The sequence below is a fragment of the Podarcis bocagei genome, assembly GCF_964188305.1.
Source record: "Podarcis bocagei genome assembly, chromosome: 12".
Taxonomy (NCBI): Eukaryota; Metazoa; Chordata; class Lepidosauria; order Squamata; family Lacertidae; genus Podarcis; species Podarcis bocagei.
The window spans coordinates 28494626-28511932 of NC_138137.1; the positions used below are offsets into that span (position 1 = coordinate 28494626).

At 37.7% G+C, this 17307-nt stretch overlaps 1 protein-coding gene across 1 annotated transcript in view; it reads right to left on the minus strand.

Annotated features, from left to right (window-relative positions):
• Window positions 1-275: 275 nt before the first annotated feature.
• The window catches only part of AHR (aryl hydrocarbon receptor), a 48325-nt gene continuing 31293 nt past the window's right edge, over window positions 276-17307 (minus strand). The window contains exons 4-11 of the mRNA XM_081164463.1: window positions 16668-16757; window positions 15487-15610; window positions 15002-15132; window positions 14099-14301; window positions 13108-13217; window positions 11646-11787; window positions 8874-10140; window positions 276-3183 (exon numbers count right to left, since the gene is read on the minus strand). Of these exons, the coding sequence (XP_081020589.1) occupies window positions 3031-3183; window positions 8874-10140; window positions 11646-11787; window positions 13108-13217; window positions 14099-14301; window positions 15002-15132; window positions 15487-15610; window positions 16668-16757 (2220 nt within the window). The 3' untranslated portion in view covers window positions 276-3030. The remainder of the gene's footprint in view (window positions 3184-8873; window positions 10141-11645; window positions 11788-13107; window positions 13218-14098; window positions 14302-15001; window positions 15133-15486; window positions 15611-16667; window positions 16758-17307) is intronic.

Here is a 17307-nt window from a genome sequence, read left to right on the forward strand (position 1 = left end):
TTAAAGGCACCAAAAGCATTTTGAAATTATTTCTGTTACTGGGGAGTAACACGAACTCAGCTAGTACCTTTGCCAGAGACAGACACCTGAGGGAGTATGCAACAGATGGTTAGAGAGAGGGAGGTCTAGCAATGTTGGATATTGTGTATGAAAGAGGGTTGTCCATCCCAAGCAGTCCTGGAAACCAAATTATACAATATACTTTCAAGTGTCTGTATTATCTTCTAGAACTAGGAATAAAGTATGGTGTGCTGTGGAAAAAATTACATATTAGCTCTAGTCAGGTGATATTTTATTGTCGTATATTATGCTTTACAAGTTTGACTGAAGCTCATTAAAAGCACTATAAAATTATACCCCAACACGTAAGAAATTAACTGCATGACATAAAGCATAGATAACAAAGGGTGATGGGAGACAGACGGAAAGGGGAAAAGCCAAGACAGAATCTACAAAAATGGGTAGTCTAATACTGATTAAAACTAGGAAATAATTTGCTTGGAGGCGGGAAGGTAAGTGTGGGGTTGGTGGGGCAATAAGTCAGCAATTCATCACTTTTGAGAACAGTTTGGTGTAGATCAACAGTGCACCACCAATACACAGGTTTGTTACATATAGATGCAGCTAATGCAGAAAAACAAGTTGATATTACACGTAACAGAATTAAACTAGGCTACAATAAAGCAGTACACCAGTTTGTACTGCAGCCTTGGCACTTAGTGGTGGGATCATATTTGGTTTAGCAGAAGTGATATGATACGCAGGTCTCAATTTGTTGTGGAGTTTAATTTTTTTTGGTTTTTCTTTTGGTCTTTTTCTTTAAAAAACAACAACCCTATATTATCCCTTTGAACCTTTCACATTTTACAGTACAGCTACTGATTGTCAACATTACTCTTGTAGTAATAATAATAATAAGAAGAAGATACTGTTACAAAAAATATTACAGCAATTGTTTGGAAAGAAGATAATAAGAAGCAATCAATGGCTACTAATCTAATGCATTTAGTGATGACCAAAGCAAAATTCAATTGCTTAAAGGGCATTATAGCCCAAGCTTCATAGCTATTATTGAAACATAGTATCAAGCAGTATTGCCCTTTTAAAAGCAGCGCTAGATCCTAAATTTGAAGGTCTACAAACTGCCTGGCCATCTTTTCAAGAAGGACAAATTTACATGATTTGTGTAAGCAAAATTTTACCATGACTCAGATTTAAGATGCAAACAACAACACCGCTTTCAAGTGATTAAAATGGGTAGCCACCTCCCACTATCCATACAACCTTACCCTTAAAAACATTCCTTCTTGTTATATAAACGTATATATATATAAAACTTAACTGAAACTCTTTTCTCATCAAAAATTTAAACACCACCCTGGAGGGAGTTGGTTTATTATTTTTTTCTTTTTTGAAGAGTCTACACTGTCATTTACATTATACATATGTATGCAATAGACATTTTAATAATATGGAATAACACTTTAAAATTAACTGTTTGTAAAATATTTTACAAAGACATCATTAAATGGTGCTTATTACATATTAACAGCATGTAAGGATATTCACTTGTTTGAACATGTACACATCCCTCCCTCCCTCCCCCATTTAAACTACTATGAAACACCAAACATTGGTGTATGCGATTCTAAAAATCCTCAGATAAAAATCCAATACAATGTTTTCCATTTTTAAAAACAAAGCTTAAAATATCCTTTTTTTTGTTACAAGGATCATCTCTCTCTAATTTTGAACTAAAATAAATTTTCAGTTTTTTCATCTCTTGAACTAAGACATTTAAAGTGAATTCACATACACATAGAAAGATAGCTTTTTCTTTTTAGAGTGCAATCATCAGGGATATTTAACATGAACAGACCCTCTCCCCACTGGAACAGTTGAAAAACAGCAGCCAATCAAAATTTGACCCTCAGTGTAGAAATTTTATTTTACAAAAGTAAACTTTAGTACTATTTGCTACTGAGACATTGCTTTCCACTGGTTTTTAAAATTAACCTATCTCAATAACCACTTTAAATGGAAGTATTTGCATAGAGCAGCCTTGTACATTTTTTTTAAAGAGACCATTTGACAAGTGTTGTAACACAAGATAAGGCACATGTTTTCAGTATTTGAAATTCAGAGCTAATTCCGAGGAGACAATTTTCTCCTAAAAGGTTTCTGTTTTTACCCTGTTCTACCTGAAGAATGCAGAAAAGCAACAAAACACAAAGTCAAAAATCCCAGTCTTTTAACAAAGTAAAAACTCTGCACATATAGAATAATATCAAATTCTAAGGAAAAACAATATACATTTAATAGAGAAGGAATACACTGCTTATAGGTCTCTAGCTTTTTAAAAACAAACCAAAGTAATCACTAAATAGTCACAAAGTAAATATGATTTGTTCTTACAGTGAATCTCCTTTTTCCTAACAAGCTCCTTTCTGAAATAAGGTAGCAAAGTTGTGAGGCACTTAAGGCTAACTGTAAAGGAGGAATGCAACAGATTTGGTTGTACAAAACCTAAAACTGTGTATCAAACCCTTGTATTAAACTGTCTACTAAAGTGCTAGAACCTGACATGTAAAGTAAAAGGATAAGCTGAAAAACTACTAAATAAAGTTAACTGAAGAAAAGACATAAAAAATTGAGTGCTTCACTTGCTCCTCTATTTAGAACATGGCTTTTTAAAAGGCCTAAAATAACCTAAGATTAACTATCTTATACCATTCCAAATAAGATTGTCGAAAGTGCCCATTTTATCTGCTAAACATAAAACCATTTGCCTTATCTTATGTTCTACAATGTGATGCAGTAATATTGCAATAGTGCATATTTTCACACTCACTGAAAATCACATGTGCACACTTTTAGGCCACGATTACAGCTCCAACTTCCACCTATAAATATTAGGTTTGGGATGACAAATCCTATATGCATGCGTTTTAAGTGCAACCACACATGATTTTCAATCTCTGTTCAATAATCCAGTCCTGATCTCTTTCTCTATATGACTTTGTTCTTGAACTACATAAAACCACTGGATGCCAAATCAGAGAAAGATCTGGATTCCGCTGGATGATGAAGAGGCTGAAGATGTGTTCCAGGCTGGGTGTTGACAACATCTAATTGCGGTGGATATGCATCATTCATATTTCCTCCATTAAAACTATTCTGGAACTAGAAAAAAAAGGTAAGGTCTTATTAAAGAGAAACTGCTTTCTTCTTAACACCGCTAATTTATATCCAGGTACAGAATAAATGATCCTGCATGCAGTATCCTAATTTCACTGCTTAAGCAGAAACTATTTGATCCCAGCTAAGCTAGTTGCACTCAGGTCCTTTGGGAGCCAATGTGAAAAGTTATTTCAATGAAAACTAAATGCAACTTATCCCAACACCTGTAAAATATGTAACACAGAATCTTAACGGGACACATTTAACAGGTAGTGGAAAGGACAACTGTTTTCTTTCCCAGCTTCCTGAAATGGTTCTTGCCTAGCAGGAAAGACTGGTTTCTGCTGAATGAAGAGAAAAGATTTCATTTCCCCCATTTCTTCTTCTAAGTCTCTCCATATAATACAGGGAGGTGTGTGTGTGTGTGTGTGTGTGTGTGTGTGTGTGTGTGTGTGTGAAAAACAACTTATGGCTTTCATCTTCCTAGCATAGTATCTACCTAATATCTGCTCAAGCAGGCCTGTTTCATCCACCTCACCTCAAGAGGATACCCTCAACAGTCCATAGGTGCTGGATGCTGACAGCATGGGCAAGCTCATTGGAGGTTTTATAATTTGCTTTTTAAAAGTACAAACTAATATAATTCTGCATACTTTGGCAGTCTACCAAGTATGTGCAACATACCACATAATTTTAGGGTATTCCATTCCAATGCCAAATTATTAAAAGTTATTATGGTGATGAATTTGCTCTTAAAATTTTCAGAAAATTTATGAATTCTGAATCTTTTAAAGCTATGTTTAGCTAAACAGCCTCAGAGTATTTTGCATTTGGCAGCAGCAGATATTCACTGCTATTTAGTGCACTCTGGATTTTGCTCTAATTTCACTCACCCACCTACCCATGAAAACATTATTTCACAGGCAGCAAAGATCACATTTCAGTCTTTGAATCAAATATCTAAATTTCACATTTTGTTTCAAATGCTTTAGTTTCAAGCTCTAACACAGGCAACATCAACAAAAGCAGAAGTAAAACATCTAGCCTGGTTTCCAAATATGCAACATCTTCTGATTGAAGAAGTGTTCGATCAAATAGATTATACACAAGTATCAAATACAAATAACTACATTTCTAACACTATAACTTAGATATGCAGTGTACAATCCTATACATGTCTATTCAGAAATAATCCCCAATGAGTTCAATGGGACTTATTCCCACATAAATGTGTACATGACTGCAGCCTAAAATATATACCACTATGAACTACTGCAACTTCCTGAAAGCTATTTAGACTTTTGGATACTGAGCCATTTGACAGCTCTGAAATCTTTTTGTCAGTTGTAGAGAAAAATTATAACAAAATCCAGGACTTGGAAGATAAAGCATATTTTGCATCACTTGATCTGACCATCTCAGCACCTTAACACGTCAAAAATTTAATTTATATTTCTGTCAGAATATTTTGGAGTCTGTTTTCCAGCTAACCCTAACTTTAGATCTTTCTAGTTTATATAACGGAAGTTCCACTAGCTCTTGTCTGAATCACTGCTTTCACTGAACTCTTCCTCTTAAGAGTGTTTTCAAGTTCATTTCAGGCCAAAAGGAGATGCTCCAAAAAGCCTGAAGAGATTTCTTCTTAAAATGAGTATAAAGTGCATCAAAAAATTACACATCAGCACCCTCAGAAATGGCTATAAATCATAAAGACGATCCAGTTCTATTAAATGCAACGTTCTACAATGCAATTTTTGTTGAGACATGAATAATCACATGATCCAAATAATTACACCGAGAGGATGTATAATAATAAATACAGGCATTAACAAAAAGTCTCTTTGTGGGATGCATGGTGGATGCATATGCAAAGGCTAGTGATGTTCTCTTAAAAAGTGGACTTGGATGGCCCCAGAGGAGGTTTTCCAAAAGATCAATAGCTCCAACTAAGGCCAACGAAAGTGCAGCCAAGGGCTGTGCAAGCATACACTCCAAACTGCCAGAGCATGTCCTACCCCAAGTCATTGACCTTTATAGCAAGAGATCTAAATCCTACAAGCACAAAGCTTTAATGAAGAGTTTCGTAGAATGCACAACTTATCATGTCATGGTTTGGCATTATATGCACGAGGAGAGGAGAACCAAGCTTTAGCCTTATGTGCTTCTTTCCTCCTCTTGCGTGCTGGGGTTGTTTTCTTTTTCAGAAATGCAGCGTTTCATAAAATTAACTGGTAACATATTGGATTGATACAAGTCAAATCTAAAAGCAATGTTATCAACAATTTTTTCCAGGTGACTGCTCTTAGAAAAGCACATATTCTGATGCACACAAGCATTCTAAAACTAATGTTTCAGTGCCTTTCCCCCCTTTAATATCAAAATTTTATTTGAAACCCACGTTGAAGGTCTTGACTTTGAGCAGCAAACACCTGACAAAGCTGTTATTTAATCCTGACAGTTCTAAGCCCCCCCCCCCACATTTTTTCATCAACATGATGGGTGATTGTTCATTGGTGTCTGTGCATGAGCGGAATGGACATTTGCTTGTGCAGCAAGACTTCTTCTGCCTCTCCTCCCATTTGCAGCCCCCTCCCAAATCTGCTCCAGAGGGTTAAGAGACATTCAGAGGCAGATGAGGGAGGTTCAGGGAACTCCGGGAGCGGGGAGGAGAGTAAAGTGAAAGTCCGGTCAGGAAAGAGAAAGGCCACTTACACTATACTGAATTTCATCAGGTATGAGGAAGTCAGCCTCTTTGATTTCAATGGATCAAAAGAGAGATGATATTAGGGACGCGGGTGGTGCTGTGGGTTAAACCACAGAGACTAGGACTTGCCAATCAGAAGGTCGGCGGTTCGAATCCCCATGACGGGGTGAGCTCCCGTTGCTCGGTCCCTGCTTCTGCCAACCTAGCAGTTCGAAAGCACGTCAAAATGCAAGTAGATAAATAGGTACCGCTCCGGTGGGAAGGTAAACAGCGTTTACGTGCACTGCTCTGGTTCACCAGAAGCGGCTTAGTCATGCCGGCCACATGACCCAGAAGCTATACGCCGGCTCCCTCGGCCAATAAAGCGAGATGAGCGCCGCAACCCCAGAGTTGGCTACGACTGGACCTAATGGTCAGGGGTCCCTTTACCTTTTTACACAAATAAAGAAGCTTAAATTTGATAAGATTTCACATGTCATTATTTGTAAGCATCTATTGAGACTTGGAACTGTAAAAAAAAAAAAAGTTTGTTCAATTCATGTTTACTGAAATGAATAAGAGCAGCATGATTGCTCTTATATTTATTAAGGCAATGTGCAAATTTGGCATAATCTAGTTTAATGGCCAGGGATGGTCCCTGTAGCCTTATGCCATTCCCTATCCTGCAGTTTTCCCAACTATCCAACGCTTCCTCTTGTCTAGGTACAAATTAGTTGTGGCCCATGTAGTGAGGGATAGGGAAGGAAACTTCTGGTTGTTGCTGTTGTTGTTATAGCTTATGGGAATTTCACATCCATGGCCATTACACTTGCAGTCCATAATGTTTATTACATGCCAAGTTTGTGTAAACAAGAATAATTCACTGTAGCTTCCGAACAGCACATGTTTTCAATGTGATTTTTAAAGATGAATATTTTTGCCGCAAGACATGGAGAGTATGGTCAGTGAAGTGGTCTTGGGGGAACTGTCACAAGGGACTTTATACACCAAAAGATGCTACATTTTAGAAATCGATCTAGATCGATTTCAACCTAGATCTAGGCTGCAGTTGAAGAAGACATAAACTGTTTTTAAAAATCCTAACAGGATGAATGTGAGTCTTTCTAGAAAACCTCTAGTTTGGAATTTGGATATATGCTCCAAGCTAAGCAAAGAGAATGGCAAACCGAACAAAGGGCTTATGTGAAAGTTTCTTTACATTTGTTGCCTGACACATACTATATGGCACATAAAAGTCTATTTTGGTTTTGAACATTATAGTTCTATAACACTTGTTGGGGATAATTGCCAACTAATGAAAACTACTGTGGATGAAGATTTAGCTGTGGGCTTTGTTGTAGGGTCTCAGACTCAGAATTCAAACTTACTGGAGTAAAAAAAAAAAGTTTCAATGCATACTAAAGTAAACCTTCAAGCTGGGTGAGTCAGAGAGCTACTGAATGAGTCAAATATAATAGCTTGAAGGCAGACCCAGCTGCATTTCAAACAATGATGGAAAAATGTCAACTATTACAGCTATGGAAGGATTACAGTTCTAGCCACGCAACACTGTACTAAAAGTTGAAAACATAGCTTTAAGCAGTGGCCAGCTTCTAATATCTTGTAGTGTTTTGATTTTTCCCCATGCATCTACAGCAGTACTTCACCAGCGGAGGGTCTGGGGCCATCAGTGGGCCCATGTCTACTACTAGATGGACATCAAGTGCTTGGGCATACTGTAGCCTATTGGACTGACCAATGCAAGCGCAGCAGCATCTTTAGTAAATTCTACCTAAAATGGGGATGCTGAGTCACGACACATCCAGAGCCAATGCCTATATTTAGGTTGAGAAAAGCTGAAGGATGGACATCCTTGTCACAAGGAAATTTCTGTGGCAAAGAATTTAGCAATTTTCAAAGAGAAAGTAGATGTCAATAGAAAATGCCAGTAACTGCCAGCTAGTTATGCCAAGCTCTACCTCAGTCTACTATCATTATGTGATTGATTCTGCCTTTGGCTCTGTCATTTTCTGGCTCTCGTGAATTTTCAGCCCTCTCAAGTGAAATCTGGGAGTAGAAAGTTTGAGAAATCCTGGTCTGCAGCAGCAAGTAATTGTTAAGATATACCAACGGGGTTTCATTTCCTGTGTGTTGTGTACAAATTTAACAGAACTGAGGCTAAAATGGTTTAAAGATCAGAAAGTCCAATTTTAGTCCCAAGGCAAGATCGTCTTATAGATCAGCCCATATGAGAGTTTGCCAAGAGAAGCTGCCAGCTGGGGTTGGAAGAGTCATCACTAGACCTGACCTACACCAAATAACCATCATCAGCCACATCAATTTTCTTCTCCTAATGCTGTCCTAAGGAGATATTATAAATGTGTTCTATCCCACAAACTTCTGAATGCCAGCCAAAATTTATTCACAAATAATGTGAAGCCATTAAAGATAATATTGTCCTTCTACACTTATTTCGGTTCTTAAATAATTGTTCCTTATGACTCCAAAAATAATCTGAGAGCATTTGATCCTGACCATGTGAACACACTCAAATTATGTAGATATTGTTTATTTCTTTCCCGTGCAAAAGTGCATTAATCACTACTTTAAATATCTTAAATTACCTACAGTAATGTAGCAAAATTAAGTTTCCTGACACTAATGAAGCAAATAATTCACTATTTGACATGACTAATCCTTTTTTCTTCATAGTTACAGTTAAAATAATTGCTAAGCAATAATGAGGCAGCAGAAGAAAAGGATTCTACTGGAGGGATACCAGAAAATTTATGCTGCGCAGCTAAGTCCTTAGGTCTCTTTAGGATGGCCCACTGAATAAAACTCCATGAACAAATTAAGATGCAAACCAATCAGATGGTAACAGTTCATTTGTACAATGAATTTGTATATTTAAAATTGTTAGCTAGAGAGCAACTCTCAGAACACTGACATAGCTAGCACATTTCCAAGTTTAGAAAAAGCCAAACAAATAATTTCAGAAATGCCATACCTTGCTTAGCAATGCTTGCTGTCCAGATACCACAGGATTATACTGCATTTGTTCTGTGCTGTTTGGCTGAGTTTCAGATACACACTGATACATTGACACAGCACCTGCATAGCACGTCTGTGGAGTTACTATAACTTGCTGAGAGTTTACTCCACAAGGCTGGCTTTCCGGAACCTGCTGCAAACAACTGAGAAAATCCTCCAGACCAGAAGACCCTGAATAGGGTGATCTGTCAAAGCTTCCTACTGGGAAGTCTATCTGTGTAAAATCTGAAAGCTGTGACACCATGCTGGTTGGCTGCTTGTAGGGAATGAACTCCTGCCTACAAGCGTATGTTGCTGTGTTGACTTCAGATTTGTAAGGGAACTCCTGAGTTACCTCCTGCATGCCAGAAAAGACATACGGCTGTGTCTGTTGCTGTGAAGGGTTAAGGGGCATGCTGCTGACAGAGTTCCAGTTTGCGAGCATCCCATTGACCTGCATGTGCTTCATCTTCTGACACAGCTGCTGCTGCTGCTGCTGCTGCTGCTGCTCCACCCCTGGTTGCTTCTGCTGCTGCTCCAGTTGCTGCTGCATTAAACAAGTAGAGTTCTGAACCATGGGCTGCTGTTGCTGCTGGCAACCCGAATACAAGAGGTCAGACTTGTTTAAAGACTCCTGAACATAGGTCAAGATTTCATCAGTTATATCTATGTCTCTAATATCATCTGCCCCAGAAAGTTCGTTTTTAAAAAACTCTTCATCCTGCTGAAAACATTTTATATCTTCAAAGTCAACACCCAGAGTTTTCATGATGTTGTACAGTTCACTGTTTTTGTTATCCTGAAAAAGTCCCACGCTGTCTTCAGGAAGCATCAAGTTGCTTTCCTGGGGGCACTCAGTCTGCTCCTGTTTCAGAATGCTGTTATTCCTCACTGGTAAAACATTATCCTGCCAATCACAGGCCATCATGCTACCCAGTTCATCCCAGGTGTCCGCAAAAAGGTTCCTCTCAAAGGAAATTTTATTTGGAGCAGGTGGGCAGAGATACACAGATTCATCTTGCTGCAACATTGCACCCAGAAGTGAATTGGGATCAACAGATTCTTTGCGCAGTGTAGCCTTAGAAGAAGCTCCTTTCCCAATGCTGCTTTTAACCTTTGCCTGAGAAGAATCCATTAAGCCAGGTGGCTGAAACATCACTTCATAGAGCACAGCCTCACCTGTCGCGAACACGAAGGGCAGCTTCATGTTCCGCTTCCGTAAATGCTCTGCCCCTTCTTCATCTCTGAATTGCAAAATAACAAGGAGAGCAAGTTAAGAAAGAAAGGAAAGCTATACAGTCATACCTCGGGTTACAGACGCTTCAGGTTACATTTTTCCGAGTTACGGACCGCTGAAACCCGGAAGTACCAGAACGGGTTACTTCCAGGTTTCGGCGGTCGCACATGCGCAGAAGCGCTAAATTGCACTTTGCACATGCTCAGAAGTGCCGAATTGGAACCAGCGCATGCGCAGACGCAGGTTGCAAACGCTGTGGGTTGTGAACGTGCATCCCGCATGGATCACGTTCGCAACCTTAGCATCCACTGTATTTTACTTTAATGCTGCAACCGACTCTCCCAGTACCTGAACAGATACAGAAAGCAATTATAAGTGGGGGAAAGGCACAGCACTAAAACTGTGCACCTATATAAGAAGCAGACACTAATGGTAGGCTGGGAGACAAAAAACATAATTTACATATTGACCTAGATCCAAAGGACCACATGACAGCTTCCTTATGCCTACAGGAAGTTTGAACATGTTTTTGAAAGACACCCCTAGCTTCTGCCAATTCCACATGGCAAAATGTTTTTGAAAGCACAGGGAAGGATGGGGAGAGATGACTGGCCACTCTGCATCCTAGTCATTAAGTTCAATTTTTATATCGAAACTATTTGCTAATGGAGATTAGAAATTCTATCAATCCTGTATCTATAAACAACATTCAATAATATGATGAATATTCTGCATAGCATTAATAATCAAGAACAACAACTAAAAGGACACACAGGTATTTTAAATGATTTTGTCATTCACAGAAACATGTTACAGAATATTTACTTTTCTTTACTTAGGCGAAGATCCAAAAAAGTGAAGATAGTTCTATGCACCTCAGGGGGCATCAAACCTTTTGATTAATAACAGTTCCCCTTGCTGTATGGGAATTAGCTTTTTCAAACTGAGTAGAGTTAAAAGCAGCTTGTGATACTGTAGTTATTCTTCAGAGACAATAAAAGCAAATAATTTCACACTGGGCTAATGCAAGCCTCTAGCATGTACTTGTTTTGGGTTTCAGTCTATAAGATTATTAACCCACCTTATCCCATTTTGAAGGTTACTAGTAACTCATACAGCAACACCACAACAATTAAAAAAGTTTAATATAATTGTTTCAAATACATATTGCCCTGTAAAAAGGGCCAAACTACCCACAGAGAAAAGAAGAACAAAACAACATTAAGCAAGTCCCTAAACCAAGCAAGGCATTGTTTCAGATCCCATGTAAAGGAAGCACTGATAAACTGTGGTTAAGGGGTAAGCAGGCATTGTCAAGATTCTCATAACTAACCACAGAACCAGCATTTTGCCTGCACTTGCTCCATAAGGAGATAATGCTTTTAGTGGGAGGATAGGAAGTACAGGGCTAGAATTCTCCCCACAAGACAAACTTTTATATATAAAAGTTTTGAATAAGATATCCTTAGATCATCCCAACTGCAGTGTCTCTATAAGTCAGTGGCTACTTACGTAAGAGGTCTCTGTGTAGCAATAATATAATCTGGTCTCCCATTTTTGTAAACCAGGCGTGCATTTGCTTGAACCCAGGCCCATCGATTTTCTTTGGTAAGAAGTCGAAACACAGTCATACCACTCTCTCCAGTCTTCATCACTAAAAAAATTGAGCAAGGAAAAAGAGAGAAGCATCTTTAATGATGCCCAATAAAAATTTGGCATTCCTATTTACATAGAACTTACAAACTAATCAAATCAAAACTACTTAAAAGGTTAAGTCCAGCTAATTTTCAGGATCAAATGCATATCCATTTAAATGGGCCTTTAGTTATGACTGACTCATGTCCCATTGATTTCAGTGGTTTACTCTAGATATGACGGAGTTTGGATCCAACCTACTGTTCTGTATTCTATTCTCAACAACACAATGACTGTATTTGCATGCCAGGCTAAAACATGGTTTGCTGAGAATGCACAAGCATAATTAAGTCTCAGGACTTCTCTTGTATAGCTGGAATAGCTTTTGAAACTTTTCGTTCTGCTTCTAGCAAATCACATTTCCCTACACTGTACAGTCCTGAAATTGTGGTAAATGCTAACTGCAATTAGTTTAAACAATTTGGCTTCAGAAAACCATGTTTTGAATTTGGCTTGATTTAAACTGACCATAGTTGGTGTTTAATTCTGGTTAACTAAATCTGTCAATAAAAGCTTCCAAAATTATCTTCCTAGCTGTATAGGAGAAGCAAAAGAAAGTATGCAAGCCCAAGTTCATTGCAAATTGTACATAACATGCTAAACCATGGGTCGGTATTATGTACAAATATGGCCAACATTTCATAGGTAAACAGAAATAACAGGTATAGAACCCAAGAGGTTTCAACTGCAACTTATTTAAAACTTTTCAGTATTTTGGGGGGAAGGGGTGTCTCTAAAGAGGATAAAAATATGGAATATTTTAACTGGTTTTAGAAAACAAAGTTATTTCCCATATTAATGGAAACTGTAGTTTAAAAAAAGCTTTCAGCAAGGAGAATGGAAGGCATCTCAAATAAAATGCTATATAGGACATAGAAAGAGTATACCCCTTCAGCAGAAGCTATAGAGATGGTCAAAATTTGTGACAAAGGGATTCAAATACATCAAGGTCAGAAAACGTTCTAAATTTAGACTTTGACTACTTTGAAGAGATTTTTTCCATCTGCCAGAGAAAACTGCTGAACTGGCAGCAAGAGAGGCAGAGAAGAGGAAGTGCAAAGAGCAGGATGTGACAGGAACATGGAGAATGAAGCTAAAGGAATCCACATGGGAAAATTAAACACTGCTTCTTCCAACGTAAGCTCCCATGTTTGGTCGAAGGACACGTCTAGAAAAAAGCCCTTATTAGAAAAACAATACGGTTAATTTTGGACACATTTCTGAATTTATTTTGGCACACTTTGTTCTGCTTCATGGCTCAGCAGAAGAGGGCACTTACTTCGGACATGATTCTCAGCACAATAAAGCATATCAGCTGCATGGATAAACTGGTATCCTGTTCCTCTCATGCATAGCTCTGCTTCAGTGTAACCCAGCACAATTCGGCCTCTGCAAAAGATATTTAAAACATTTTAAACATATTATGCAATCAAGAGCTTGAAGAAAAATAAATAAAACAAAACCCAAAATAAACAAAATAAAATCAGAATTTCCCACTGAAAAGCTGAACAAGCAGAAAACAACAACTACTAGGCAATTCGCAACAGCTAAATGTTGCCCAAAATAATTAATAATAATAATAATAATTAAAAAAACCAACAACTTACCACCTTTCCAGAAATATTAAAGCAACGAAACCAAAACACTACAATACAAAATTTAATCTATAAGCAGTTAGGAGATGAAGTACAGTAGGCCAGTATCACTGATCACTGGATCCTTTTTTAAAATAGTTTTTACTTTTTATCTATGTCATTTTAAATTGTTATTGATTTTAATGTTGTATTTTTTTGTTTTAGATTTTATGATTTATGTGGAAATTGTTTTCCATTTGGTTGTGTACCTTTTGATGTGCTCTGTTTATTGTTTATGACTTTTGTTACGTTGGTAATTATGTAACTCTTGTCATGCTGTAAGCCACCTTGAGCACTGTTTTGACTATGGAAAGGCGGCATACAAATAAAAATGATGATGATGATAGAAGAAAAGTGTCCCATATCTTGCTTCCTGAAAATGTGGCTTAAATTCATTATTGACCAGTAATTCTCTGAAATATGTACATTTTGGTCATTAAAGATGAAGAAGATCATGAATGAAGCTGTACTTATTTAGAGGGGATAATTAGCTGAACTTCAATGGAAAGGGTGTAAGGACTAAGGATGCAGAACAATTGCCACCGGGGCTACATAGATTTATATATTACAACTTTAACCTGTACTTCTGAATTTCAGCTATCGCGTATAATTATTCTCAGATAACCTTGCACTTACTTTGCATCACATCCTGTAGGTGTGAAGTCTAGCTTATGCTTAGTTCTGAAGATGAAGTTTTTGGTACGTATTTCAAGAATGGATGGAGGTTGAAGTGGAGTAGCCACTGCAAACAAAGCCAACTGGGGGGATATTGAAGTGCCATCCTTTCCTTTCTTGTTCTGTCCGTGGAGAAACTTTAGTCTCCCTTGAAAATTCATGGCCTTTAAAAGAAGAAAACCAGTTATAACCTCATGTCACATTTTTAGATACAATTTCATTTTTGTTAAATATAGCTGTGATAAGCTATGCCACTGGATATTTTAAACATCATCCAAAAGAGCAAGTTTACCCAATTTTACTATGGGATGACCAATCATGTGAAAGGATAGTGAATCTTAAATTAAGAGATTTGATGAACAGCCATTGCATCATGCACTATTGAGAGTGAATCCCTTTACTGTTATTTCACAAGTAGTTACTTTTATGCAAATATGCAGATTACTTTTTTATATTGTTTAAACAATTCTTTTGAAAGTACAGTCATACCTCGGGATAGGAATGAGGTGGGTTGCGTGTTTTCGAGTTGTGGACCGCGCCGAACCCGGAAGTACCAAAACGGGTTACTTCTGGGTTTCGGCACTCACGCATGCTCAGGAACACAAACCGACGTCACTGGTACTGTTAGCTAGGGATGATGGGAGTTGTAGTCCCAAAACAGGTGGAGGGCCAAGTTTGTCTATGCCTGGCTTAAGGCTATGCACTTGCTAGCTCCAAGGTCAATATAGTCCTACTCACGCGTACAGGATTCAGAAGTGGAATAGCTATGATAGCTTTTTGTTTCTTTTAAAAATCGAGTGAAAAATCTGAAATCATAGTATCCTGTTAGGTGTGAACCAGACATTAATGCAACTCTGTACTCACCAAGAACCCAGATGAATTATCCAAGAGACAGCGTAATCTACAGATGAAGTTTCGTTCCATAAAAGAGGAATTCTCTGGAGGTAGCTGCTCTGGGTTATAATATGTTGCTGACTGTGAAAAGCCATTATCACCTATATGAAAAGATCATTTAAGACTTCCTTTTAGACAAACATTTGTTCATATGATAATGGCAACTCCCTTTGTAACCAAGGTTTCAAATACTATTCTAAACAAGAATGACAGTGGGAGGTATCGCTAAGGCATAACACACTTTATAAATATCTGCCATTTGGAAAACCTCTAGATGTGTAATGCATGGCCCATTAGTATCAGTCCCCGTTACAGATAAGCACCTTTGCAAGTAGTAGGAGAGAATGCAGTGTGAAGTTTTTCCCCCAATACCTATAAACATAAACATTTCTTCATAGATATGTCTCGTAAAGACAGAAACAAATTATTTGCTACTGCTACTAACAGATACTAACCTTGCATTATCTGTCCAGAATCTGTAGAATGTACAGGGTTCAGAGCCCAGTGAAGCTGGCGCTGGAATTCTGTTCTGTCTTCCGTGTGAATTAGTTCAAATACACTCTGGTGTATAATATCAGACTATATTCAAGAGACAATGATAGCAAAGAAAATGCTAAGTAATATTGCTGTGCTTGATTGCTACAAAGAAGATTACAATTCATCACATTTTAAGTAAGACAGTCCACTATAGTTAATGGACTCCTATAGAATTATGAAAGAAGGAAAGTTAATCCAGCAAAAAACAGTTTTTAAAATCCTTCATATTTGTTTATTAAAACTATTTATACAATTGGGAGCAAAACAAAGACCACAATATCCTTGCAATACATCCAAAAGGTGCTAAGCATATAAGCGTATCTTGAACAGGGTTGAAACTGGTCTGCTTATTTCAAATCTAACTAGAGTATGCATTTAACTGACGCAGTGCCAGCCAAAGTTCCAACAACTGGATATAAGTTAGGTAGTGCATTTCTATTGCTTAATTCGGAATCAAGATACTAAAATATAGTACCTTTTTTTTTAAGGGGCTAGTCTACTAATCAAAGTCACATTTATGATGTGGACTTAAAATCAACTTTAAATCTCATAGTAAGAACATTATTTTTTGAGGGTGCTGATGATTGTTTGGAGTTCTTAATCCTTTCACAGGAGCTACAAAAACCATTTACTTATTTTCATATTTTGTGCAATACTTGGTGACCCCTCTCCTTCTGACCTTCCTGTGTTTCACACATGTGCTTGGAATTGTTCTTCAGGCCTTTGCACTGAAAGTGAGAAGGTGGAGGGCTGCTGCAAAACACCCTTGTGCCACCTACATACATTCACTGATAGCAACTAGTGACAGAGCCCAACTCTCCATATAATCTCTCCCAGTGTCTTCATGGAGCAGTTAAATTATATGAGACAGAAGTCTGGAAGTTTGAAACAGAGGTAGTTTTTTAAATAGGCCATAGTTTCATAAAGAAACTATGAGGTTTCTCTACAGCTTCCTTAAGAGCTACCATTGTTGCCCAGGGAGGTTACCATTTCTGGGATTCCTCTAGTGGCTCCATGACAAATAAATTTGCCTTTCAATACATGAAGCAGACCTGAAACTTTGAAAGTACTCTTTTATGAAAGAGGAAAAAGTGCTTACCTGCTGAAAACCCAAGTAATCCTGGATTGTAGAAGAAACATAAAATATGAGTGCATCTGACGTGACCACCAGCACAAAGCCGTTTAATGCCTGGAGATAGAACAGCAACAAGTTTAATTTGAAAAATACATTGATACTGCATGTTGAAAAAGAGGATTTAAAAATGTAATTTAATATATATTACAAGAAGCACAGGAAAAATGTTAATATAGCCACACTTATTATTCTGGCCAATACCAAACAGCAAATCAGCAGCAGAAAACCATGTTAAAGACTAAGTTTTCGATTTTCAAAGCATTTACATAAAATCTACAACAACCCCCAAGAGTGAGATTGCTAGTGCATTAGGCATGCAATACTAACATCCAAGGGTTTTATGATGTGAAAATTAAATCCAAAGTCAGATCAAAGACACTTGTGTAATAATGTTAATGTTCGATGACCATTTCATAGGAATGTTACCTTAGAAATTGCATCTAGGAAAATGTGGTCCATCATCTACTCTAACATCTACTATATCTCTTGGGAAGAGGCTTAGACCCATCTGGCTGGCTGTTTTGCCTGGGTTTTGGCAACCAATTTGTCACCCAATTTGTCATGACTGTTCCCATGAAAATGGAGTCGGTTTTTGATACCCAAT